The following is a 27,397-nucleotide window of genomic DNA, read 5'->3' on the forward strand; positions in this document are numbered from 1 at the left end:
TAAGATTTCTTATTTTATTTTTAAATTCACAATGCTTTCTGTTCAGTGCCTGTATTATTGTTAGTTGTTTTCTTCAATTAAAATATAATATTTTCATGGTGCTTATATTCAAAAATAAAAATTCTGAAATAATTTTTAAAAAATGTGGACTAACAACCCAGCATTCCAATTCCAGTATTAAGATCTACCATTGAAACTCCAAGCAGTTCATAAAAAAAAGAAAAACTTTTAAAAACTTTAGAACACAACTTTGTCTCATTCACAGTCAATTTTATTTCTTACTTAAACACTGATGTCCATGCTTTATTTGAAATTGGATAGTTAGAAAATTAAATTTTCAATTTAATAAAAAAGAAGTTATCTTACTTTGCATAAACCATACAAGTTTTTTTAAAAACAATTACATTCACTACCTCTTTTTACTACAGTATTAGTCAACCTTTAATACTGCAGTAGGAATTGAAGGATTATTATGTTGCAGATGGTTTGCTGCTAGCAATGATTTTCTCCTTGTATTGTTCCTTTTCATTTATAAATCAATTTATACGGGTACTATAAAACTTAGTGAGATAAAGTCATCTCATTATAAATGATTAGTTAGATTCATTTTTATTAGGAGATCAACTAGATTTTATCAGCTGTTCTTCTTAGAAATGAGTGTGTCAAAATAGAAATAGAAAAACTACTTTGTTGAGAAAAGATCTTCAAAAGAAATAATAGTTCAATATTTTCCAAACTTTTACAAATAAATATATAAAATTGTATTTACATTTTTTTATTTGAAAAGTTGTTCACTTAAATATATTTTAAAGTCTTTATTCTCATCCATAACTTGTTGATGGTACTTTAGAGACATCAACGTTGTCAGAGTTAATTTCATCTGTTAAGCTTGAAGCATCTGATAAGATTCTGTTGTGCATAGAATTAGACAGTATATGTATAGAGGTGGGGGCTGACATAATGGAAGAGTTTGCAAGCCAGTCAGTTGAGTCAACTTTTAAAGACGAGTCTCTATAAGATGAAGGATGGTGATTTACAGACCCATCTATTCCTGCTGAGGGTGGGTTGGGATGAAGAATGGCTGTAACTAACACTGATTCAGATGACAGTGAAATACATGATGTTCTTCCTGATAAGTGATCAGCTGATTCTGCTTCATCTACCACATCAGCTGATAAGGGTGTTGGCTGATTAGATGTAACACTCTCCCAACTGAAAGTATTTGAAATAGGCACATGTTGGTAGGCACCTAAATCTGAAATACATATGAATTTGGAAATTATATAAATCAAAAGAAAATAACATGCTTTTTAAAAAAATATTTTATGTACCGGTATCTTTTTAGTGGCCCCCGTAAGGGGGAAAGACGCTATTAGAATTGTGCAAAATGTCCCTCTGTCACACTCGGATCTCAAAAACTAGACGAGATATGAAAAATATTATTTCACCATGCGATGTGGCTTGAAAGGTTTAGGTGCAACTGCTACTTTTGGTTTTTTGAAAGCAAACCATTTAATTTATAAAATTAATTATGCAACCGATTTTTTCATAAAAATACACCAATTCTAAAACAATTACGTAAATGTAAGGGAGGCAATGCTCAAATATTTTAACAAAGAACGACAATTTTTTGTGTATTTTAAGTATAACTAAGTCAAATATATTTATAAAATGTAAAAGAAATGTTCACAACAAATATAAATATTAGTTAAAGGTGTTTTTTCTGGTCAACTAGCTGCTAAAATTAAAAGAAAACATTTTTTTGTTTATAAAGGCTAAGAATGCACTTTGTATGTAAATATTATGCAAATTTTTTAAAATGGACTTTTCATGCAGTGACTTTCGTGCAGTAGCGTAACGCCACGGCATGATATAGTGCTAAACTAATTCCTTAAAAAATTTTAAATAATCAGATTATATTTATTTTTTGTTTAGTGCCCCATCAGGATAAAAGCCGCTTATTTTTGTGCACTTTGTCTGTTGGTCGGTCTGTCCGTCACGTTAAGATTAAAAAAACAACACTAAAAGCAATTGGCAATCTGATTTAACCTTTAATGTTCCTTCTGAAACATCTCTATAGTTTTAAGTATCTATAATAGATTGTTCCCGATGGTTTTGTGAAAACCATCAATCATATGTTGTTTGGTTTTTCAATGTAAATAGCATATAAATGCTAAATGAAAATCTCTATACTGACTTATATTTCATTAACTATAAAGTTGTTCCAGAAATCGTTATATGAAAAATAAATTATGTGAAATGATAGTTTGAAATCATATCATTGACTTACATTACACTTATATTCTTTGACAATACGTCACTATAGTTTAATTATCGATATCAAATCGTTCCATATTTTCAGCTTAAAACAAATGTATGTCAAATGACTTTTTTTTTTTCAAAAATATCAACAATAGGTTGTTCAGTTTAGTTTAGGTAGAACTACATCCTTATCCTAGTTCCATTTAAATGAAAATGCCTATAGCTTTTTTTGTAACTGCGCTGGGAAATGGAGCAGACGTTGTCAAGGTACAAGCTGTTCTTTTATATTTTTTTTTAATTACAAAACAATGCCAAAAGATTATCTAAAGTCGCTGTCTGACATATTGTACATATTTGGTAGTAGTCATGCCTGAAATGTGTAATATATCTTTTTATCAATAATTGTCTATTAGTTTTTTATTAAGTTAACAGCAATGGCTGGTCGTGCGCTTAGCGGACTGGCCTGATTATTTCAACGGTCCCAGGTTCATAGCTGCTCACTGCCATCCATGTCGTTCATCGGGAGGTTTGATTTATATTTAAGATTTATATTATCTTTAACTTGGAAAATCCGAAACATGTAAAATATTTTACAGAAATTTATTTATTTCCAACGCCAAATGAGTCTTTAAAACATAATAACTTTGATAATCAAAGCAAAATAATGTCTTGAATATTCCTTGCAAATAGGTGGATCCTATAGGGATCCTATGGGAGTCGCCACTGTAATCTTGTTTTTTATTAAATACCATTTCAAATGGTACAAGGTGGCCAAGTGAGTACAGTTCTTTCCTGTTGATCAAGTTCCTAAATTTATTAAATATTATGAGACTTGCATTATTATACTTTAATTGTGTTTGTTTTACATGTTTTGGATGTTCCTTCTGATTTGAAGATAATTATATCCTAGCCCAAACCTCCCTCTGGATGGCAGTGGTGTTAATATTAAGAAAAGCAAGTATCGAATTGAGCAAATATCCGACAACATGATATTTTAGACTTTTCAAAGTTCTGATGAAATGGCTAGTTTCTTCTTTTCTGAAAGTGAAAAATTTAATTTTTAAAATGAACTATGCAAGCAGTTTTTCATAAAAATACACCATTTTTTACAACTATTCACTATTAATAGTAAAAAACACAGGAGACTATTTAGTAAGGGAGGTGACTATTTACCATATTTTTCAAAATTGTATTACTAATTTAAGTAATTTCTGTCATACTAATTACCTACATTTACAAAAAATGTATAATTTTTTTTAAAGAGAAAAAAATCTATTTAATATGCATATAAAAAGAAAACAATTTAAAACAATAATTAATAAATAGTGTTTCATATTATACACATGCACTGTAAAGGAGCCACATGTGATCAAAACACTTGGCTAAAGGGATCCTGGGTTGAAATCCTGGTGAAGACTGGAATTTTTAATTTTGGGATCTTTGGGCCTCTCTGAGTCCAACCAGCTTTAATGGGGAAAAGTAAAGGCGGTTGGTCATTGTGCTGGCCACATGACACCCTTGTTAACCATAAGCCACAGAAACAGATGACCTTTACATCATATGCATTGCATTGCAAACGTGCGTAATTCCACACATCTGGAAAACTTCAGAAATCATACCAGTGCCTAAGAAACCAAAATTAGATTGCTTAAATGATTTCCGCCCAGTAGCATACAGCCACATCTAATGATAAACAAACTGAGTAACTTAAATGTAAGCCCTTACTTACAAGCATGGGTTCTAAACTTTTTAACCCAACGGCCCCAGTATGTTAAAGTCAACAACACCAAATCGTCAACTCGAGTACTATGTACGGGTGCTCCACAAGGTTGTGTACTTTCTCCTGTACTATACACTCTTTACACTAATGACATAAGAAGCATCTATGACTCAGTTAAACTCATTAAATTCGCTGATGATACTACCATATTTCAGGAGACGAAACTCAGTATCGAAGCTCGATAGAAGAGTTTACAAACTGGTGCACCGACAACTTTCTAGAACTGAATGTAACAAAAACTAAAGAACTTATAATAGATTTTAGAAAGAAAAAACAAACTATACGTGAACTGTAAATAAACACTACATCTATAGAACAAGTAAAGGCATATAAATATCTAGGCATTATCATCAACAACAAGCTTTCATGGGAAGACCACCTTGGAACTCTGACAAAGAAAACAGCCCAGCGACTCTTTTTTCTATAAAAACTCAATAGTTTTAAACTAAACAAGAAGATCCTTGAGACATTTTACGGCACGACTGTACAAAATCTGCTAACATAAGGAATAAGTTGTTGGCAAGGCAACGCCTCATCTAAACTGTTGTGACGTCTAGAAAACATCATTAAAAAAGCATCAAAAATTACACTCACAACATTACCACATTTAAAGGAACTTTTTGAACAAACGTGCCTAAGAAAAATCGAAAAAATCTAGGAAGACAACAGCCACCCGCTCCATCAGAACTACGCCAGGTCGTTGCGAAGTGGGCGACTGCTGTTAATCAAAACAAGAACGGAGCGGTACAAAAACTCGTTCGTACCTCACTCGGTCAGACTCTATCACCGCCACTCATTGATCAGGGAACATGAAATGCACCAAGATACCTGTGTGTAGTCGCTGAATGAACTCTTTATGTTGTATTTATGTGTATTTTTCTGTTGTGTTGTCTTTATATGAGAAACGAGTCCTTGTAATCACAACAAATTTCCGTAAGGATCAATAAAGCAGTCTTAGTCTTAGTCTATAGACCACAAGGTCTTAAAGGGGAACTTTACTTTTACCTCAATATAAAGTTTGAAATTATTATATATAATTAATATATATTATAATAAAGATCAAAAAGATAAAGATAAAAACATAAGTTGATGAAAAAAAAGAATTTTTTGACTTTATACAGGCCTACATGCACTGTTGGAAAGTATAATAGAAATTTACCTAAATTATAATAAACATTCTTCTTCTTCTTCGTTCTTGATAATAAACATTCTTATTATATTAATGTTCAGTTCTGCTTTGTCTATTTATATATATCTAAGCCAACTTACTAGCTCCAAATGTTTGAGATGTTATAGTATGAACAACTTGTCTGTTTAGCCTATTTCCTTGCCGTTCTTGTCTTCGTCTCTTGATGACTTGGATGAGGCAAACAATCATAATGAGAAACACAAGTGCTAGTATTGCAGAAACAATAGCTGCTATGGTATCTGTTATACTAAAACTACTGTCATCATTAGAAAATGTTTGATTTGTTTCTACTTCTGAATCATTGGGAAATGATAACTGTGTTGTTAATTGTGTCTGTGGGGTTATTAGATTGGTTTTAGATGTATCAGTCTCAAAGTTTTCTTGCACAGCACCAGAATTACCAGTCATTTTGGTAGTTTAAAATCCATTCACACGATTCAGCATTCATGACTTCATAATCATAAATGTAAGTCTAGATTCATATTATCAACGAGAATTGCTAATGTCTGGCGCCACACGTCGCTACATCATGGAGTGACTTCATTTAACATCATCAGAATGAGCCCAAACTTGCCTTAATAAGCTGATTTCCTTTTATATTTTGTGTACCTAAGTATAGAAAAAAAAAGGATTTCTAACACTACTCTATAGTAAGAAGTATAAATGATTTAAATGCATTGTTTAATGGCTTATCATTGATCAACCTAGTGGAGAGAATGCTATAAATGTGTTATTTTACATTATATTTATAAATATTAAAAAGCTGAGGAAGTTTCTACCAATCGGTATTCTAGAAAAAGGATCGAAGTCAATTTACAAACCATTGGATTAGCTGTGAATGAATGTAAGCTGTATGTGAGATGAAACAATCAAATTAAAAATCATATAATGGGGTAGCTGTGTTATAAATTTCAAGCTTCTATCTATTATGGTTATTAAGTTATGATGAGATAAAGACGAAAATTCATTTTTTCGATCAGTTTTTTTTACATTTTCTTTAGTCATCTACCATTTTTCTACACATAAAACGACATATATATAACTTTACTCCTATAATCCTATATAACACAGAAAGAAATTTGGTATCAATGTAAACCTCTCAGCAAGCTCTAGATAACTTATTAACTAGATAGTTTCTGCTGTTATATGATAGGCCTATGTTTATTTTGAATTTTTTGTCAAAGTACCTATCATAAGTCATAAGTCATGATAAGTAAGTCTATTCAAGTCTAGAGTCTAGTCAAGTCTAGTGTCTAGTCTCCATGTCTACAGATTAATAAAGATCTAGATTAAATATTGTTATATTTGGCAGAATTTGAGTCATTGGTTAATCATTCATTCATTCATATTAATCATAATTATAATATGCATGACTTTCTTATCATTTATTATGATTTATCATTAAATGCATGACGCGTAGGTACTAGGACGTAATCATCTTCTTTTTTGAAGTAACGTCTGTATTATATTATAAGATAAGAAGATAAGATCTAACCCCCTAGTTATAGTGACCATAGATTACAGAAGTATATAGACCTAGAATCATTAGAATGACTAAGTAAGAATGTAGTCTATTTGCGACACTTTCAGTTTATTCACTACAAATAATCATAATAACACCTTTTGTAAACTTTTGCCAAATATACATATTTTTGTTTATGTGTACAGTTTTGCGTTTTTCTTCTACACAGTCTAGAGTCTAGATCTATAATCTAGATAGACTAGATCTAAGTCTATTAATTATTATATTTGCTCTGTAAAGTTATCTTGGTTTCCTAAATAAAAAGAATAAATAATCAAAATCGATTGATCATATTATGATGGTTTGACATTTATGGATATAGATCTAGAATATAATAGAATCTGTAAGGATCTGTTTTTGCTATATTTGGCAATAGTACTAGTAAAAAACTGAACTTGAAAAGATCACGACTTACGAAAATAAACAACTTCGATTTTACTTCTATTATTCTACTTCAGTCTAGAATCTAGAGTATTCTAGAGTATAGATTCTAGAACTAGACTCTAGATCTAAGAGTCTAGACCCTAGAATAGATCTAGATCTATATAATTATTATCAGTCTCTTTTATTTTTGCAAGCAGCTTTGCATACCTCTTAATTATTACTCTTAAATTAATAATGATTATTATTAATATTATCAATTTAATTATGATGAATCAGATGATCATCTCATTGTCTCATCTGTTGTGTTGAGTTGCTAGACTAATTAGCTTTATGATTATCATTTATCAGTTTATCTAACTTGATTCAAAGGTACCCTCGCTTAGTGATTAGTCATTTAGTGTGGTGTTATGCATGGAATAGAGCTCTAGTAGTTCCTCTTTTAATATTCCTTTCACAGGCCTTATGGGCTTATGTCACTTATGAGTTATGTCTGAATATAGCCAACTGTGCTATAGCCTATACCCTTTGGCTTTACAATACTTTACATCAGTTGACTCATCGAAAGCCAAAGAAAAGATGTAGAATTCAAAATCAGTTATTTGTTCTTTAATTGTTTGCGCTGACATGATATGTGGTTCATTCTATCTGCCACAGTGTAGCTAACATCATTTCTTTAAATACTTTCACCTTTTCTGGATAAATAACTTCAGCAGCTTCAACGACACACTCCTTAATAAATAAAAATCACCTTTACTAAGTGATTTGCTATGGCTTACAATTAAGTTTGACAAAATGTAGCTGGCTTTCACTGCAGACTTACTAGTATTGTCAGTTTAACAAATAATGTTTGTAGCCTTTTAAAACTATTTTTCAATTCAAGTAGCTTGTCATCTCTCATTTTCCTGCTTAATAATCTAACATTATTTTGATAATTCTTGAGGTGGCCATGCTCCATTTTCCATGCGGCCACCTAACGCAATGTTTGACATTTTTGTTATATAGTCTTTTTGCAAAGCTGTTTAAAGCTTATACAATATCAACTCACTCTGTTTGTCTAGATGTCTATCTGTCTGTCTGGTAAAAAGTGTGTACATGACATACATATTATTTGTCCCTCACCCATTCTCGTATCAAGTTGAAAGTTTTCACAATTGTTCATTGGCATAGATAAGACATTAATCAATAAAAAAAAAGTAACAAGTTAGTCAGTTACTACTAGTAATTAATTTTTTTGTTTGATACCAACAAGGGAAACTAATCCATCAGTATTCACAGATATGGCTAAATTTATTAGCTTTAACCCCTTTAAATAATTGTTAACACTATTTACACTATTTCTCCCTCATGCATTCTCCAATCAAGTTGATACTTTAAACAAGTATTTATTGTACCTAATGGTCACCTATTATGCCTATCAAAACCAGAATCAATTAAAAAAATAACCAATCAGTCAATTAATTATTGGTAATTAATTACTTTGTTTGAGGTCAAATAAGGTAAATAACTTGTGTACATTATTGATATAGTTTTAAGGGTGAAGTTCTTCCCCTTTAGATAAGCTTTGGTATTTTTTTTTTTAAAAAGGATTTAAAAAATATTTTGCTTGTTAAGACTATTAATCTAGACACTTTTGACTTTAGTTCTAGTTTAGTTAATTATTAAAATACATTCTAAATCTATTCAATATTGTATACAGACTGTAACAGTTACAGAGTTCTATTACTTAACTCTATAGGCTTACAATCATAGTACCTATGTTAATTATGACCATAGTTTATTTTACATTTCTTTTAAAAACAATATTGAATAGATCTAGACCTCAGGGCCAGATTTAAGGGAGGGCAGGCAGGGCTATAGCATATTTCAACAGGTCAACAGCAGGCCTTTAAAAAAATTTTTTTTTCACATTTTACCAACAATACTTTAAATCTTACTGTTGGCAACACTGTCTTGGGTAAAAAGTGTCCACTTTAAGTGTGCTCATATTCCTGAATGTACTTTGAATTTACTACATTGTGTAAACCCTAAAAATGTAGTTTTTTTGTTTCTAAAATGCATATTAAATAACTTTTTTTTTAAATGAAGAAAAATTAAATTAAATTTACAAATCCTCTTTCTTTTATAATATGGCTTGCTTATAGATATTAGTATTTTTATTAATAATTGGATTTTTATTAAAGCTTTCGAAAAAGTGTAGGGCCTCCACATGCTTAAATCCGGCCTTCTTTTAATTATTAGCTCTATTCATCACTCTATTGAAATTGATATTGTGTTCCAATAGATCTGGAGATTTTTTTTTACTGAAAATGGACATGGTTAATTCTTTTGATGGTGATACCAAAGGAGCCAGTGCATTAAAACGACTGATGCAAAAATATTTCAAAAAACTTATTAGTGGTAGGTTTTGAGAATTGTTTTCTATAGACATCTGTATTTTATATATATATATATATATATATATATATATATATATATATATATATATATATATATATATAAAAGAATATAGATCTATATATTATATAGATCTATATCTATATTATACTATATCTATAGATTTAGATAAGTACTGAATAGTATTATATTGTTTAATAAATAGTATAGAAAAATAGCAGTGGAACTTTCAGCTTCATAATAGCAGTGAAACATTCAAACCAATTAACAGCAGTAGAACATTCCAGCTTTAAAAAAATGGTGAAACATTTTTAATAGCAATAAAACTTTACATTTTATAATAGCAATGAAACATTTAAACTTTTTAATACCGGTATTTGTAAAACATTTTTCAAAATAGCAGTAAAACTTTCAAACTTCACAATAGCACTAAAACATTCAAACTTTATAATTGTCTCTCCATACAAGTAGCTGCCAACAAAACCTATCAATCATCATTAGACACAATCCAAAACCAAGCCTTGTGGCTAATTAGTGGAGGTATGTGAACTACTCCCACAGCAGCCTGTGAAATAGACTCCAATATTGAACCTCTTAAGTTAAGGCGCAACAGAGCAGCATTAGAAGCTATTGAGAGATACAGAAGGTTGGAGGACGATCATCCTAATAAATTACTAAGACAGAGAAATAGGAAAAACAACCAAAAAAAGCAAAGGACTCTGATCCAACTTACTGACGAACTAGCCCTAAAACACCACTACCCAATAACAGAGAAAAAATTACAAGATTTTCAAACATTACGCCCGGACTAAACTACAAACAACCAACCATCAAAACACATTTACTAAATAACAACTTAACAAAAGAATCAATTCCACTGGAGCTCAAAGTAGGCACAATTGAAACAATTGAAAGCTATCAAAAAACTGCTATCCATATATATAATATACAGACGGATCGGCTTTCAAAGCCACCATCAATGCTGGTCTTGGTGTCTTCCTGGTCTTCCCTAAATATAAACACTTTGAGATAAGTGCACCCTGTGGTGATTACTGCTCAAACTTCCAAGCCGAAATTGAGGCAATTACCATAGCACTATAGACAGTGGAAAACAAATTATATGAAGGTGTGCAACAACCATCAGATATTGTTGTCTTTACAGACTCACAATCTACTCTAAGTAAGTAGTAAAGTAAAGTTCCCCTTTCAGACCTTGTGGTCTATAGGGCAGATGATGTAAAGGTCATCTGTTTCTGTGGCCTACAGTTAACAAGGGTGTCATGTGGCCAGCACAACGACCAACCGCCTTTACTTTTCCCTAACTATGTCAGGCACCCATTAGAGCTGGGTAAACTCAGAGGTGCTCAAAGATCCCGAAATTAAAAATCCCAGTCTTCACCAGAATTATAAAGCTCAACAACAACAGAAAATTGAGGCAATTATCATAGCACTACAGACAGTGGAAAACAAATTATATGAAGGAGTGCAACCACCATCAGATATTGTTGTCTTTACAGACTCCCAATCTACTCTGCAAGCACTTAACAGCAGCACCTCAAACAGCCCAAGAGAGTTGACAACACTAATTGTGATAATCCATCAGATGATATCAAAATTAAATATCAATATCACACGACAGTGGATCCCTGGACACATTGGCATCATGGGAAATGAAAAGGCAGATAAGCTATCAAAGGCAGGTTCATCTATGGAACAACCAGATAGACCTATTAACTACCTCACCCTAAGGTCAATGTTAGTCAACAATCACAAAGAGGAGTGGCTCAACCAATGGGCATCAGGAAACACAGGCAGAGCCATGTACAAAGAAATGACTATGCCTAACAAACTGGACAGTATTAACTTCCTCCCCCGCATAGAACAATCTACAATTTTCCAACTAAGAACAGGACACACACACCACTATTAAATTACCACCTGAACAAAATAAACTCCACACAACTCCCCCTTTGCAGACACTGCGCCCACCCCTTTGAAACCATAAACCATATCCTCTTTCAATGCCCCTCCCTAATCCACCTTAGGCAGACCCTACTTCCACTACAGCCCAACATAACCAACACCCTGTACGGCAGTGCTGAACAACTGAAGAAAACAGCACACTTTTTTTCCTTGGCACAGTCTGCAAAAGAGCTCACAGCTCAGCAGCAATAAAGCTGGCTAGAAGAAAAAGAAGAAGAAGAATTTAATAGCAGTGAGACATTCATGATTCAACTTTTCTATCAGCAGTGAAAAATTCAAACATTGTAATAGTAGAAATACATTGAAACTTTATAATAACAGTAAAACATTCAAACCTTATGATAGTAGTAAAACATTCAACCTTCATAATAGCGTCAAAACATTAAAACTTTATAAAAGAGATTAACAGCAGTGAAACATTGAAACTTGTAATAGGGCTGATACATTCAGACTTTATAACAGCAGTAAAGTATTCAAACCTTAATATAGCGATGAAACATTCAAACTTTATAATTGCTGTGAAACATTTAATCTTTATAATAGCAGTGAAACATTTAAACTTTAAAATATCAATTCAAACTTTATATACGAAGTCAGAATTTTATTCCACAAAATTATTATGTGGGTAGGTTATGATGTAATGGACCTTAGGAGTACCAGTAGGTCAAGGAAAGATTTTGTCCATTGTCAACAATTTAGCTAATTACATCATGTGTACATTTGTCCTGTGGCATTTTATGTCTCAAGAGACAATCTCTTCCCTTTGCAACTTCTTGTGTGACTAAAGAGGCCAATCCTTGATATACAGCTGCGGTTGCAGGTTAGGCATATGTACATTTGTACACACTGTTTATCAATGCAGAAAAAGGAGACTGGACATAATTAAACATAGTTACGACAAATAATTAAACAACCAACCAATAAAAATCATTTATTTATTTATATCAAAACAATTTATTTTATTTGCAATAACATTCTAAACATCAATTTTTTTCTTACTGGTATTGCATAAAAAGCATTTTGAGTATTCAGCTTGGATCATTGTATCCTGTCTTACCATTTGTATTCCTTTGGCCTAATTCTTTAACAACTTTTCAGGTTCATGTTACAGAAAAAGCCTAAAGCAAGCCCACTTTTGCTCACACTTGCTTTCATAAACAATTATATCAGGGTTAACAAACACTTGTCTAGTCTGAGACTTCAAAATAAGACAAAGACTATGTTTATATAACATCTTTCTTTCTAACAGTAAACAGTACTTAAATATATTTTTACATATAATCTAGATAGCTTAAGAAGTGTAGTAATTAAATTTAATAAACTTAAATGAAGTTTAAACAGTTGGCAATAGCAAAAAAACTTGAAATATTAAAAGCTTTAACCAACACTAGACAAGTTAGAACCACAGTGATTGAAAACAACAATGAAACTCTTCTATCTTAAGAAGCATTATTGTGCTTAGAATATGGACAGAATATTGCAAAGATCTGGATAACTTTGATGTAAATTCCAATTACAGTCTTATCAACAACACACTGTGGGACAACAGAGAACTTTGTGAAGCTCCAATTCTAGAGTCAGAAGTAGAGGAAGCAATAAAATCATGTAAAAGGTGATAAGTCACCTGGAATTGATACCATACCATCAGAAATGTAAAAACACAGTGGCTCACATATAACTAAATGCTTTAGGACAATATACCAGAAAATATGGGATGAAAAACCATGACCAAAAGAATGGACCCAATCATTAATTATTTGATTGCTCAGGAAAGGAAACTTGAGACAGTGCCTAAATTATAGAAAAGTTTGATCAGTCACCCGAGCAAGATAATGCTAAGAATAATTCTCAACAGATTCAAGAGAAAATCTGAGGAGGTCTTTTCCAAAGAACAGTCAGGCCTCAGAGCAGGTAGAAGCACTGCTCTAAATGTGCCTGTAACTTAAATTTAGTCATGAAATATACTCTTTATTTTGACTTGTCAACTACAAACATTCTTTCAGTAATAAACATTATTTTATCCTTACAGAGGATGATGGCAAACAGGGTATGAACTGAAAGCCATCAAGGTGACACTTGTAAGTGGGATGTGTGGCTGAGTGGCATAAACCTCTTGGCTGCCTATCAGGGGGGGGGGGGGCTCAATTTTAAACCCTGACTTGAGCAGAGTTGTGTTTGCTGAGGACCCAATTTTTGTTCTTTTATATTTAATAGACTAAATATAGAAAGATCTATAAATAATGTTGATACTTAGTTATGTCTATTTTCATTTAGGCTTGGTTGGCTTAGAAAAATGTGAAGCAATGTGCAAAACATCAGTAGCATCTCTCTCTAATCTTCTAGAGCAGTTGGAGTCATTGTTACAGGTAGACACAAGGGGAGAGATGCTTACTTGCCAGTTTCCAGATTTGTTGTCCAGGATGCAGGTGAAAATTTCTTCAGAAATTGATGTGAAAGTTGGTTATATTTTGGATCAAATGTATGCATTTTTTTTTATTATTAGAATTGTTATAAAATAAAAAAAATTCCATTTGATTCGTTTTAACTTTATAGCTGCTAGCTAATTTCTGTTACATACACATATAAATTTCTTTCTAAAAAAAAATATGGCTGTAGTGTAGAAATTTTCTTCAGATAATTTAAATTCTTAAACATTCAGAAAATGTATATTTTTTGTTGAAATACTTTGTTTATAATTATTAATTTTAATTACTTTAGGAGATCTTTGACACTAAATTCAAAGTGATTTTTTTTAATGGTTATTTAATCAAAAACATCATTGTCAATAAATGTTATTGTTGTTGTTTTTTTTGCATCAATTGAAATGTTCTTTTTTTTTTTTTTTTTTTATAGAGATGTTATGTTAAGTATATTTTGTAAAGTTGCTTTATTGTTCCAGCTCATATTAATGTGTAAAGCAAACATTTTTCTTTCCTCTAATTTTTAACAATTTAGAGAGGTTTTGAAGGAGCAGCATCATTTGGCTTACAAAGTCAAGTGGGATGTCTTGAATTTGTGTAAGAAGTACAAGGCAGATTTATCACATTCACTCCTTACTACTGGCCAACCAACAGTTCCTCCACTATCTGTTATGTTTAGTTGGATTGATGACACTGAAAGACTTTTCCGTGAAATGTATCCTTTTGTCATGGATGTGATTTCAAAGCTTATTTATCTTTAGGAAAGCCTTAAGTTTTTTAGCTCTATAATGAATTATGATTAATTTCATTATCATCTTGCAACTTGCTGTCCAATCATTGTAAGTGCTTCAGACTTTCCAAACAAAAGTGAAAAGTTTTGTATCCTAACATAAATCCATCAGGACATGAGTGTTTTCATGCCCAAATCTTTCAATCTTTTATTCAAAAGTGAAAAGAGTATTTTTATCATGGGCTAATAGCTATTCTCTGGCCCTCAGAATTCTGAAACAATTCATGTAGTCCCTTTAACATTGTCCACTGCAGAATTTTCCAAAGTCTTGCAGGTGTTGAGCAGTAATGTCCTCTGATTACTAAAAATAATTTTAATTTGAAGATATCTGTGACGGCTGTTGTCACCACCCTTTGGATTAAAATGAAAAAAGTATATATATACAGGTTGGCCCAAAAGTAGGTTTACAGTGCTGCACTGTGTGTCAGAGTGTTGTGGAGATATTTGAAGAATGTTGCAATGTTGAAGGAGAATATTTTGAGCACCTGAGAGATAAAATTGTTTATGTTAACAGGTATAATGTATTTCCAGCTGTTCTAGCTCTAGTGTTGAATTTTCAAATAAAGTCTACTTTTGGGTCACCCTGTATATATATAACAGTAACAAATGCCATGGCTAATATCAATATTTTAATATTTCATATTCAAAATTGTATTGTTAAAAAAAAGAAAAATAAACATATTTTTAATTTTCTGTAATATTCCAAGATATTTATTAATATATTTATAACAGACACAACTTCTTTATAAAGCAAGTTCAAACTTCTTGTATATTGTCTTTTTGATGTACAACTTTTGACTTTAAACAAAGCTATAATTATATTGTACAACTTGTTACCAATCACTTTATTAAAGATAAGTTAAAGTGATCACAATGTACTATGTATAGTATAACACACATAATACCAAAAAAAAAATGCCTATCATTCAGTGGGCCTCCATCTCATTCTGGAAATTTGTTTTTAGCATTCACTGTTTTGTTTTCATTTGAAGTGATGAACTTTTTATTCTTAACTTAATGTAGTTATTGTTCTCGTCAGTTCTTCTTGGAAAATCTAATGGATAAAAGTGTTCTTAACTCTGGCAATCTTAAGGATCTATGGTTGGAAGGTGTGCCGTCACTAATAAACTTAATAAAAGGTGAGTTAATTTTTTTATTTTTATTCCAGTAAATAACCTTTTTGCTGACTTTTGTTTAAGTCTTGGAATTTTCTCTTTCAGATTGTGAAGAACAGACGAAGTATTTTTTAGAAGAAAAGATTTGATGGTTTCAATGTGTTCAACCACTGAATCAATAGTATCAAGCTATTGAAGACAGTCAGTACTGTGTTTTAATATGTTGAGAAAGGGGAGAAAAAAAAAGCAACTATTTAGTCTCTTGGACTGTTGCTGCTTGTCATCATTAGACCCTTGACCATGCTTGATGTTATCATTGATTGGGTTTCTAAAGTTCTACTGAGAACTTGATCCTAAATAGTAGTTAGTAGTTTTATTCAATTAGGATTCAGATACAAAATTTTTTACTCAAAGCAATATAGAATAATGGACATTCCTCTAAGGGACAAATATAATAAGTGTTCTAAAAATATTTCCTCCAAATTATTACCGTATAGAATATTAATGTGTACTGTTTTGAATTACACCATTTGTCCAGTAAAGTCAAGTATCTTGACTTGTTTTTTTAGAGCTACCCCAAGGTAAGTAATTTTTATCTCTTTTTAGAGATTTATAGTGAATGAGCTTTTAAACGTTTCATTTCATTAGGCCATCACAATGACCAACCAATTCTACACTCCTTAATAAATGCATGGGTTCCACTTTTGGGGTCTAAACACAATAGAAACTCGGTCTATATAATTTTTTTTTTTTTTTTCTTCTGCTCTTGATGAATTATGGACAGGAGAACTATTTTAGTTTTATGATGTGTAAATCAGTAAAATTGTGTTGGCATGTAAATGCTCAAGAGTTGAATTGACCAGATATGTTTGTGATAGTCTGATCCAATTTTTATCTCCTCTTTTCATATTTCTAATCTGCCAACCAGTATCATTTCCTTTTTTTTTTCTTTTTTTTTACAGTAAAAAATCTACTGATTACAAATTTATTATTTAAACAATTGAAAACTCTTTATACATGGACTTACAGACTTGTAGATATACATAAAGATATACACAGCTCACTCACAGACACAAATTAAAGACAGAATAATTTCCAGATGTTTGTTTTATGTTTCAATTAAATTTTTATTTATTTTTTAAATCCATATTTTGTTGTGTTGTAACAAAAGTGTAAACCTTGGTGTAAACATTGTGTCAATGAACTTGTTGAATGGTCTTTATGAAATAAATATTTTTGACTGTTTCCTGTATCCTAAAATAAAGTTTGTCTTTTTTATTTTTCTATTTAATCTTAGTAACTAAAAAAACAAAACAAAGCACATTTTGAGTTTTATTACAGTGTGTCTATGACTAGCTTTACATTGATAAACCTGTTTGCTTTTTTTCCCTTAACAATTGCTTATAATTGAAGATTTACACTTGTTTTAAGTTTAAAATAGCAATTTTGTGAAATAAAACAAAATGACATACTATGTTGTATAACATGTTTAAAGTTATGGTCAAAGAATTATTTGAAGAGAAGGGACATGGCTGACTTAATAATGTGTATTTCACTGTTAACTTGGGTTCGAACCTCATTTAATTTCATATGGCAAAAATACAGTCACATTTTTCTGTGTACAATATGAATGTAATACATGTACCACTGCTACAATGTGTAAATCTGTAAACAAATACAAGCATCCAAGGGTAGAGACATGATATGTACACAAATAAAAGGGACAAGCCTTACTAAAAAGACTTATAGCCTTGACCTGAAATCGAACCCTTGACCAAAGTAAACTGCAGTGAAGATGACAGCCACCAAGGCCACGATGAAAAGACTTGCCATGAGTATGACCACATTTCTCAATCTTGTAGGTGGCTGGCGAAGGTATGGACTTCTGCTGTAGCGTCGGTTCTGTGCAGAAATAAAATCACATGTCGATCACAATTTAATGGTTTGACCATGTGTTAGTTTATTATCACTACCGGTAATGATATATACAAGAACAGAATTTAGTGCTTGGTGTCACAAGTAGTTAGTCCAAGTATACAAGAACAGAGTTTAGTGCTTGGTGTCACAAGTAGTTAGGACAAGTGTACAAGAACAGAGTTTAGTGCTTGGTGTCACAAGTAGTTAGGACAAGTGTACAAGAACAGAGTTTAGTGCTTGGTGTCACAAGTAGTTAGGACGTGTACAAGAACAGAGTTTAGTGCTTGGTGTCACAAGTAGTTAGGACAAGTGTATTTTTTATTCTCCGTATTTTTAAGTTGTTGTGTTTTCTGTCAGCATATGGTCCACAATTAAACCATGTTGACAAGTTTCCAGCATCAGCAAGATGCTTATTTGTATTATCATAGTTAATATTGGGACACATTTATGTTAATTGAAATGGGGATATGAGATTTAAGGACTATAAAAATAGAAGGTTTTATACAGTCGTAGACTTTTGTTTAGAATTTGAAGCGAATGACCGAATTCTCTACACAAGGCTTATTTCCCCTTAGCAAAGTACACTTTCTATATAAGCAATAGTAATTAATTACGACTAAATGATTAAATAGTTGGTTATTTTTTTTTTATTATTATTGATTGATGTGTTGTCATCGACAATGAATACTAGTACAAAGTTTCAACTTGATCAGAGAATGGAAAATGGAGAAATAACGTGTTAAAGATTAAACCCAGACAGACAGAGTGAGTTCTATTTTGTAAAAAAAAGATAAAACAGGCTTTGCATGAAGCAATCCCCCTTCTTAATCCACCTTAGGCAGACCCTACTTCCACTACAGCCCAACATAACCAACACCCTGTACGGCAGTGCTGAAGAAAACAGCACACTATGTTTCCTTGGCACAGTCTGCAAAAGAGCTGACAGCTCAGCAGCAAAAAGCTGGGAAGAAGAAGCACACTAAAACATGTAATTAGTAATAAAGAGTGTAATAGTGTTGCGAATATAAACTTCATTGCAGTTCATAAAGTGTATGAAGACAATAATAGCCTAACAATATTTACGTATATAAAATAATGTTGAACCTTGTGATAATGGTTAGGCATAATATGATAGAGCAACGGGAACTTGTTACTAAGACAACAAAAAAATGCCTTTTGGACTCAAGGAGAATGAATTTCTGAAGCTCAGAATGAATTAAACTTTAAGCTCAGGGATTGAGTACCTGGCTTCGCTGAGGGAGATTACGGCGCTACCTCAGACTACCTAGCTGGCTAATGGGGAAGGGGGGCGCAAACGTAAATTATTTGGTCTATGAAACGTCACTAGCAAAAGTTAGGAACACTGAAATAGGGGGAAAATAGATACTTGCTAATTTTGAACTGCAAACCTGGTTGTTCTAAAAACAAAAAGGACTGTTGGCGCCTGTGTACAGTGGGAAAAAGAGTTCCATAACTTTAGACACTTGCGTTTGGGCTAGCTTTACCGATTGGTTCAACCTGGAATCATTGTATGAGTAGGCCTACTCATTACAAAATGTATTTTGTAATAGTGTAATTGCTTCGTCAGTAGGCTACTAGAACTCAAATAACTTAGTTCTTAAGATTATTGCTCTCATTCAAGGATTTATAACATATTCAATTAACCGAACGACTATTCGGCCTATATCAATTTAGACCAGGCCTGTGTATGTATATACAGTTAATTCTTGTGTTACTTATTGTTTGTTTGCTTTAAGCAAACTTCAAATTTAAAAAAAAAGCTGCTAGCTCGGACTGTGGTTAGCAGACGTTTACTTAAAGACAGCTACTTACTAGGAATCTTTCTAAAGGTTCTCCCAAAATGCTTTCAAAGGGCGTTACTGTGTGCGCGTAATGTGAATAGCCATCCACGGGACCATGAGAGGTCATCATAACCAGTCCATTAGGATCTAAGAAGGAGCGTGATCTGGCTGGTATGGTAGATACCTCTGTCTCGCCTCTGTCGCTAAAAAATAAGGAATTCAAGTCTAGTTACAAACGAATTAAAACAGCAGTTAACATCTTAACCTTAATTAGTAGCTCTGGTTCAGTCGTTGACCCTCAAGTCAAATTTGGATTTCTAAAACATAAAGTGAACCGAAGTCTATTTATTTATTTTTTATTTTCATTGCAGAAGGCAGGTAAGGAAATCATCCGAAGAATTCTTTCCATTGCATGATGGATAGGCATCGTTTTATTTATTTGTCCATTTGCCCTGTTGATTGTATTTGACAATGCCAATGAAATCGCTTTTTGTTTATAGATTCTTCTATCGTATTCGACGCAGATCAGTTTTGTTAATAATGGGGACTACTGTTACGCATGCGCATTGTGCGTGTATTTAGAATAGACAGAGTAGATTAGATTAGATCTAGATCTATTTATCTATAATTAGTTTAGAGTAGTTTAAATAGGAAAGATTTTTAAAAAATTAAAACATTTTTTCCAATGTCAGAACGTTCATATAGAGCCTATAAAACTTCAGAATGGTGAAGAATAGATCATGAATTCGATCTAGGTTTATATAATATTTGGCAATAGGCTACTTCTGAATAGCAATTAAGATCTCCAAAAAAAAAAAAAAAAAAGGTTAAGGGAGACAAATGTCTAATTCCAGAAATAACCTGATGAATATCACTAAAGACAATTAGACATATAAGTGTCTTTGTGAGTTAGACCTACATGTTACTGTTAATATAATGTATTAAGCATTCTTTTGTGAAGGGTGAATGAATGATGTTCTAAAGATTTTAAACAAAATAACATATTTTTCCACTTAAAAAAATAATTATACCTCCCGGTACTGTATGGACTCTTATGTATTTCTTAAAAAAGAAGAGCTTTCACATCCAAGAAAGATAATTTACTAAGCTATTCAATAATCTATTTACTAGTGTATGTTTGCAACAGATGGAAGCATGATACAACCAAGATACAGAGGCGTAGCTAGGATGGGGGGAGGGAGGGAGGGGAAGAAGTTGAAATCCCCCCCCGCCCCCCACTTGAGGGGGCCCCAAATGAGTGTTTTTTACATTTAATATTATATATTATGCAAAATGCAGCCCCGCCCAAGAGGTCAATGCCCCCGGGCCCCCAAATGATGGCAAAATCCTAGCTACGCCACTGCCAAGATAGTTTTGTGCCTGTCATTACCTGCATGAAGAATGAGCAGACATCGAGTCTTTCTTATGAATACGGCTGTGGCCATAGTGTTGCTTAGCAGAGCCTAAAGTATCTGAGGTAGCAGGTCCACCATAAGAGAAGTAGGTACTTCCTGGTTCTCTCCCTTGTTGTGAAGCACTATCTATGAGAAATGGAAAAAGTTTTCTTTGATTTTAAGTTGTTTTAAATTCACATTTTTTTTTTAGTGGTGAGGTTTTAAGGGTGAGAAAGTGATTGTTAATGTCAATAAAAATTTTAATTATATAGGCACCGGAAGGTACAACTTGATATGTTCCGTAGCTTTTTAGTACATTTTTATAAAGTAAAATGTTTTTTATTACGAGGATATCTTATAGATCTTTAAAGTTTATGTCGCATTTAGTATTGCTCTGACCGTCGGTGCAAAGCCTTCCTCTGCTCTTCCAGATACAATTATATATAACTGCTTTTCTTATTTGTTCATTAACATAAACCATTTTTAAACAGATTAAAAAGTCTTTATATACTTGATAGTCCCAATCTTTCCGTGATCGACTAGCTCGTTCCAGCTGTATCATTTGATGATCCTCAGGGGCAGCCCACGAGTTAATGAAAATGAGACTTAATATATCTTTAGTTTTACAATCTGCAATGGCCTATATACGAAAGGGAAATATGTTCGTTTCAATCAATTCACGTCCCGATGTTAAAGAAAACAGCATCGAATTCTTCATCACAGTGTTAAAGAAGCAATACATATCGTGCAGTAATTCACATTCAACATAATTTCGCTGAAAAGTACGGGAATATAGATCTAATTGCGCACATAATGCCAGGATGTCCACCTTGTCCTGCTCTGAGTATCTGGGTCGATAAATCCAGGGGATTTAGTTGATCTTGCTTTAACACGATCTGATAAACAAACAAAAGACATGCCATTACTGCAGAAACTCGCACCGATTCCCCAAGTCTTCCAATGGTCCTCTTATTCTTGCCTCCCGAGTTCCATGGAAAACAAACATGAACTGATTTTACTACCCCTTCCCTCCCCGAAAATGCGCTATAACTGTTGATGAATAGTGCAGAGCTACGACCACAAAGTCTTTAAAATGTGTGTTTGTGGGGGAAAAAGAGAAAAGAAGAGAAATGAACAAATAAGAGAAAAAGGAAAAGAAAAAAAAAGAAAGTGACGTCAACGAAAATGGCCAAGACATGATGACTGTATATATAAATTCATTACACTTACAATTATTTATTGAACACTTCGATTCATTATTTTGTTTGATAAGAATGAGGGGAAAATGATAATGAGATGCAAATAAGAAGAATACATTCGAACATGTATTTTGAAGAATACATTCGAACACATATTTTGAAGAATACATTCGAACACATATTTTGAAGAATACATTCGAACACATATTTTGAAGAATACATTCGAACATGTATTTTGAAGAATACATTCGAACATGTATTTTGAAGAATACATTCGAACACATATTATGAAGAATACATTCGAACACATATTCTGAAGAATACATTCGAACACATATTTTGAAGAATACATTCGAACACATATTTTGAAGAATACATTCGAACACATATTTTGAAGACTACATTCGAACACATATATTGAAGACTACATTCGAACACATATTTTGTCTCTCCCATCTGTATCCTTGTAATGTTTTGTTTCTTTGAAGGTCTACGTTGAAACGTTTCTTCACAACTTGTTGAGATAGAGACTTGAAGTCACAAAACGTAAACACGATGGCGAATATGAAGTAGTAGAAGAAAAAAAGCCTGGTCAATGAGAGAGAAAGAGCCGAACATTGGTAATTCTATATTCATGTAAAACATCGACTCAGCTTCCTTACCAAAACGTCTGTTATAAATGTAATAACAAGAGAGATCCGAGGTCTAACAATTCAACGACATGAACACGCTGGGCGTCTCCAAACCTCAAGTTCATTGTTTTCACCTATTGAGGTAATCGTTTCTTTCAACAGAAACATTTCCTCCTTTCTGAACAAATATTTTGCTAATATCAACATAGCCGCCAAGAAATATCCACTGTCCAAGGTTTGGTCGTGCGATATGCGCTCTGGATTGTCCTTCGGTGATCCTTGGTGGTCCCGGATTCAAAGTTGAACCCTGCCCGTGCGGCTGCCATCCCCAGTCAATCTGCGGGAGATTTGTCTCCACAAAGATCTGTCATTGGCAATGTCTGAAGCCTCTTTCCAGTGTTTCCACCTGGTATCCATTACTTTGAGGTCCTCCAGGAAAGTGTGGCACCAAGTCATACGAGGATGTCCCAGTTTGCGCATTCTCATATTGGCTGCATGTCATAGCAGCTCTTGGTATTCGTAATTCTTTCTGTCGGAGGATATGTCCCGAAATATGTCATGCAACGCTCGGTCATTAAGTGGTCGAGTCACATTTCGGCATAGGATTTCTTTGTTTGAGGGCCGATTTCTGTAACTGAGTTCTAATATCCATCTAAGCGATTTTCGTTGAGCCGCATCCGAAACATGTAAAAACATTTTACAAACAAACAACAACAAAAACGCATAGCCAATGAAAAAAAAAAAGAAATTGGAAGAAGATGCAGGCAGAAAGTCTGCGAACTTATAGATCTAGTTTAGGAAATGCCAGATCAGAATCCGCACGAAAGAAAAAAGAATGTGTTCAAATACCAGGGGATGGCTACCTCGATCTAAATTTAGATCTATGTATTGAAAGAAGGGGAATAGCATATTTTTTATAACAAATTATGCACACCATTATAAAGTTACAAATAATAATAGACAATAAGCTTTCAATTTAAAAACTTGTCTCCATTTCTAGATACTATATTTACAGTAATCTAAATGACATATGAGTCAGACAAAAAACTGGAACAACCAGAATTTAAAAAGTTCAAGGACGATTTATTTTTCAAAGAACATACAGTACAACCTGAAGAATTTGAATGAACGCAAGGATTGGTTGGTCCTGCAACTATTTCAGAAGACAATTTATGCTCCGAATACCCTTTATGTATTGATACCAGTAAAAAAAAATGTATGTAGAAGTCATTCTGTGGATTTGGAAAAATCAGGCTCATTAACGGTAGTCTCGAAAGCCATGGAAATAAAACACTTTGCATATCAAACTTGAAAATAAAAAATTCATTTTTAAGTGAAAATAAATCAAGCAGTGAAGTAGTAAATTAACTAAATTGCCAGATAAGCTGTGATACTGATCTCAGTATATGAGTTTGATCACTATTTAAAACAAAGATTTTGTAATAGAAATAATATTTAAAACACTGGGATTTGCATTCTTTGCACGACTGTATTTATTGAAATGTCTTCAAACGTGACTCAAACAACAACAGTTTAATAATGTATACAATTTAGCATATCATATTATTTCCTCTCCTAAGTTTAAAATGTCATAGAACCAAAAAAAAAAAAAATTTACAGCTTTACTATTTTCGGTTTAGGAAGTACTATGAAATACTAAAAAAAAAAAGATGATGTCTAGATCTAAACACAATCTAGTCTAGTTTAAAATTATGATTTATAGTTTTGGTGTCTCCAGCGGAATTTGTATAGCCATCAATAAGTGCATTGGGAATTCACAGAGAAAAGAAAATATCTAGACTATCCCTTTAGTCTAGAAAGTCTAGATACTGATTGAAGTGCATATATTCTCACTGAGCGCCGAAGTCTAACTAACTTACATTAGAAACGAACACATACCCTCACAAGGAAGAGCATTCATTGTTTCTTACCTTGATGCTTCTTCATCGTCTGCAGTTAATGTAGGTCAACAATACACAATTAGATCTATGTAGGTCAACAATACACAATTAGATCTATGTAGGTCAACAATACACAATTAAATCTATGTTGGTCAACAAATACACAATTAGATCTAAGTAGTCTGCAATGCACAATTAGATCTATGTAGTCTACAATACAAAGATGTTATGCAGTCTACAATACACTTTCATACTATAATAATGAACTTGTTGAAACTTATATTCAGTGCCCTGATGTTACTCAAGCACAATGAAAAGACTGGCCAGTGTTTGGTAAAAGAATGTAATCATAGCCTTTGTTTGTTTAGTGGCTTCCAAAAAAAAAAATAAAAAAATCAACCAGCACTTGCTCGATCAAGGGTCCCCTGAGACATAATTGTTGGGACTCAAAACAAAAAAAAACAAAAAAAACCGACACACCGGTTGTGTCCCTTTTCGAAGAAAGACAACTTATTTCAATGTTTGGAGATCCCTGAAATAAAACAAATAGTTGTGTTGTGTTTTTCTCAAGCTGCGACACAACGACGTCCAAAACCAACAGAAACAGGAGCGTCTCTCCTTGCACTGGGTCATGACTCCTGTTGGAAGTGACTTCATTCTCTGTTCACAGGAGAGGGGCGGTGTCATGCACAATAATTGGGATGTGTTGAATTCAAGCCGTTTTTGTTTCTTGTTTTGGTTTGTTTGTATTACTTAGACATAGATGCTCATTTGATGGCACAACATTGAATAAGAGACACTGAAAAGAGGAGAAGAGGCAATGAGAGAAAGAAATTAGTACAGAGGATAAGATAAAGATAAGATTCGCGGTGTCTGAGTGGTAAAGCGCTTGGCTACTGAACCGCGAGTCTCGGGTTCGAATCTTGGTCTTCTTCCTCGTTCTCGTTTTTATGTTGGAGCGTTCAGATGACTAGACCAATATATGAGATTTACTGCGCAGTGGTTTCCAACTCAGGGAGTTCTCCATATAGTTTTCTTTCTATTAGGGTGTTTTGGGGCCAGTGTCGTATACGGGCCTCTTGGTAAAGAGAACAGTTTTGAAGGACATTGTCAGAATTCTCTGGTGAGACTCCACATGGGCAGATTTCACTACTTCCAATTTTGAGCTTACGGTACATATGTTGTCTCATTCTGTTGTGTCCTGTCCTGAGTCGAAATATTAGACGTTGATCTTGTCGGGATAGCTTATAATAGGCATCCTCTTTCTTATGATTTGGATGAGAGCTTGTCCATTTCTCATTTATTTTATTTAATATTATTTTCTTAATTTCTTCTAGATAGAGTGCAATGTTTAGTTGTGAGTTTGTTCTCCCACTCTTGGCGAGTGTGTCAGCCTTCTCATTTCCTTCTAGTTCTATATGTGCTGGTATCCATTAAATAACAGTCTTTTTTGCTGTTGTTGTTGAGCTCTATAATCCTGGTGAAGACTGGGATTTTTTTAAATTTCGGGATCTTTGGGCGCCCCTGACTCCACACAGCTCTAATGGGTACCTGACATTAGTTGGGGAAAAGTAAAGGCGGTTGGTTCTTGTGCTGGCCACATGACACACTCGTTAACCGTATGTCACAGAAACGATGCCCTTTACATCATCTGCCCTATAGATCACAAGGTCTGAAAGGGAAACTTTACTATAAGATAAACATAAGAGGAGAAAGATAGAGCTAAACAGAAGGAGAGAGAGAAAACGAAGTGATAGAACAAGAGAAAGGGACATTCCTAACGAGATAGAAATGGAGAGAAAGAAGACAAAAGAAATGATGAGACCAAAAGAGAAAAGAGAGAAACAAGTAAGTAAAATATAACATTACTAAACTTACCAATATATAGATCTAGGTCCCAATCAGCCATTTGAGACAATTCTACAAGAATTTGATACGCATTGTATGAAAATATTAACATGTTATTGCCTAATAATTATTGTTTTATGAAAAAAATAACATTAAATTTATACAATTAATAATAGAGCCTACTGCTTAATCTTAGTGAAAAGATATATTTGTATTAAATACAAAGATAATTAATGACTTACGTTCATGTATAGTCTATATATTTCCTTGACCTTTCAATGAGTCTTGTTTGTAAAACGAGTTTTTTGTTTTTCCTAGTTTGTTTTTCATTGTGCCTGATTGAATTATATCGCGGAAATAGTGCCCAAGGGGACATCACTCAGGCTAACTTTAGAATGTTACAACGGAGCTGCCTAACTTGTTTTGTAAATAGTCTCCCTTGAAATAACCTACATGTCGTCTGGTGTGTCCGTGTCCCGTGGAACGAGAGTCACCGCACAATGTGACATCCATGTTGGGTCGCATACTTTAGATCAGATTCTAGATGTCAAATGTCATTAATGGCTAATATTTGACTCACATATTATTTATATATGCACCCTCCATTGCTATTTATGAATGAATAGCTGGTTATAACTGGAAAAACAACACTAATTTGAGATGCGATGACCTAAATTAGACCTATTCTTTGTGACATGTATAAATTAGGTCTACGTGATTTTTAGCGGTCCAGAAAGAGGAAACACCAGTAGTGGTGTACTGCTGTCATTTCTCTTAGCCTGCCATGCTTAGATCTCACCATTGGAAAGCCCTATAGAAAGTCCGAAGCTTGTTCTTCTGTTTTTTTTTTTTTTTTACAAATCTC

At 33.0% G+C, this 27,397-nt stretch overlaps 3 protein-coding genes across 11 annotated transcripts; 1 reads left to right on the forward strand and 2 right to left on the reverse strand.

Annotated features, from left to right (window-relative positions):
• Positions 1-582: 582 nt before the first annotated feature.
• Positions 583-7,056, reverse strand: LOC106067452 (uncharacterized). 3 transcript variants are annotated; one of them, XM_056036648.1, is made up of 3 exons: positions 6,768-7,056; positions 5,312-5,840; positions 583-1,255 (listed from the first exon to the last, which is right to left on the reverse strand). In XM_056036648.1, the coding sequence occupies exons 2-3, from the start codon at positions 5,637-5,639 to the stop codon at positions 822-824; spliced, it is 762 nt and encodes a 253-aa protein (XP_055892623.1). In that variant the 5' UTR covers positions 5,640-5,840; positions 6,768-7,056; the 3' UTR covers positions 583-821. The 3 variants fall into 3 exon arrangements, with proteins under 3 accessions (XP_055892623.1, XP_055892622.1, XP_055892624.1); XM_056036647.1 differs by having other exon boundaries at positions 6,727-7,056; XM_056036649.1 differs by lacking the exon at positions 6,768-7,056 and adding an exon at positions 6,053-6,638.
• A 134-nt stretch (positions 7,057-7,190) lies between these two features.
• LOC106067450 (uncharacterized) lies at positions 7,191-16,599 on the forward strand. Of its 4 annotated transcripts, XM_056036100.1 has the most exons (7): positions 7,192-7,506; positions 8,500-8,633; positions 9,419-9,534; positions 13,789-13,993; positions 14,470-14,649; positions 15,748-15,863; positions 15,945-16,599. In XM_056036100.1, exons 3-7 carry the CDS (start codon positions 9,444-9,446, stop codon positions 15,986-15,988), a joined length of 636 nt encoding a protein of 211 aa, XP_055892075.1. In that variant the 5' UTR covers positions 7,192-7,506; positions 8,500-8,633; positions 9,419-9,443; the 3' UTR covers positions 15,989-16,599. The 4 variants fall into 4 exon arrangements, with proteins under 4 accessions (XP_055892077.1, XP_055892078.1, XP_055892075.1 ...); XM_056036102.1 differs by having other exon boundaries at positions 7,191-8,601; XM_056036103.1 differs by lacking the exon at positions 8,500-8,633 and having other exon boundaries at positions 7,191-7,506.
• A 173-nt stretch (positions 16,600-16,772) lies between these two features.
• LOC106067451 (uncharacterized) lies at positions 16,773-26,889 on the reverse strand. 4 transcript variants are annotated; one of them, XM_056036106.1, is made up of 6 exons: positions 26,775-26,889; positions 26,563-26,604; positions 24,715-24,769; positions 20,949-21,099; positions 19,590-19,761; positions 16,773-17,741 (listed from the first exon to the last, which is right to left on the reverse strand). In XM_056036106.1, the coding sequence occupies exons 3-6, from the start codon at positions 24,728-24,730 to the stop codon at positions 17,583-17,585; spliced, it is 498 nt and encodes a 165-aa protein (XP_055892081.1). In that variant the 5' UTR covers positions 24,731-24,769; positions 26,563-26,604; positions 26,775-26,889; the 3' UTR covers positions 16,773-17,582. The 4 variants fall into 4 exon arrangements, with proteins under 4 accessions (XP_055892081.1, XP_055892080.1, XP_055892082.1 ...); XM_056036105.1 differs by lacking the exon at positions 24,715-24,769; XM_056036107.1 differs by lacking the exon at positions 26,775-26,889 and having other exon boundaries at positions 26,563-26,677.
• Positions 26,890-27,397: the final 508 nt, after the last annotated feature.

The sequence above is a fragment of the Biomphalaria glabrata genome, chromosome 7, assembly GCF_947242115.1.
Source record: "Biomphalaria glabrata chromosome 7, xgBioGlab47.1, whole genome shotgun sequence".
Classification (NCBI taxonomy): domain Eukaryota; kingdom Metazoa; phylum Mollusca; class Gastropoda; family Planorbidae; genus Biomphalaria; species Biomphalaria glabrata.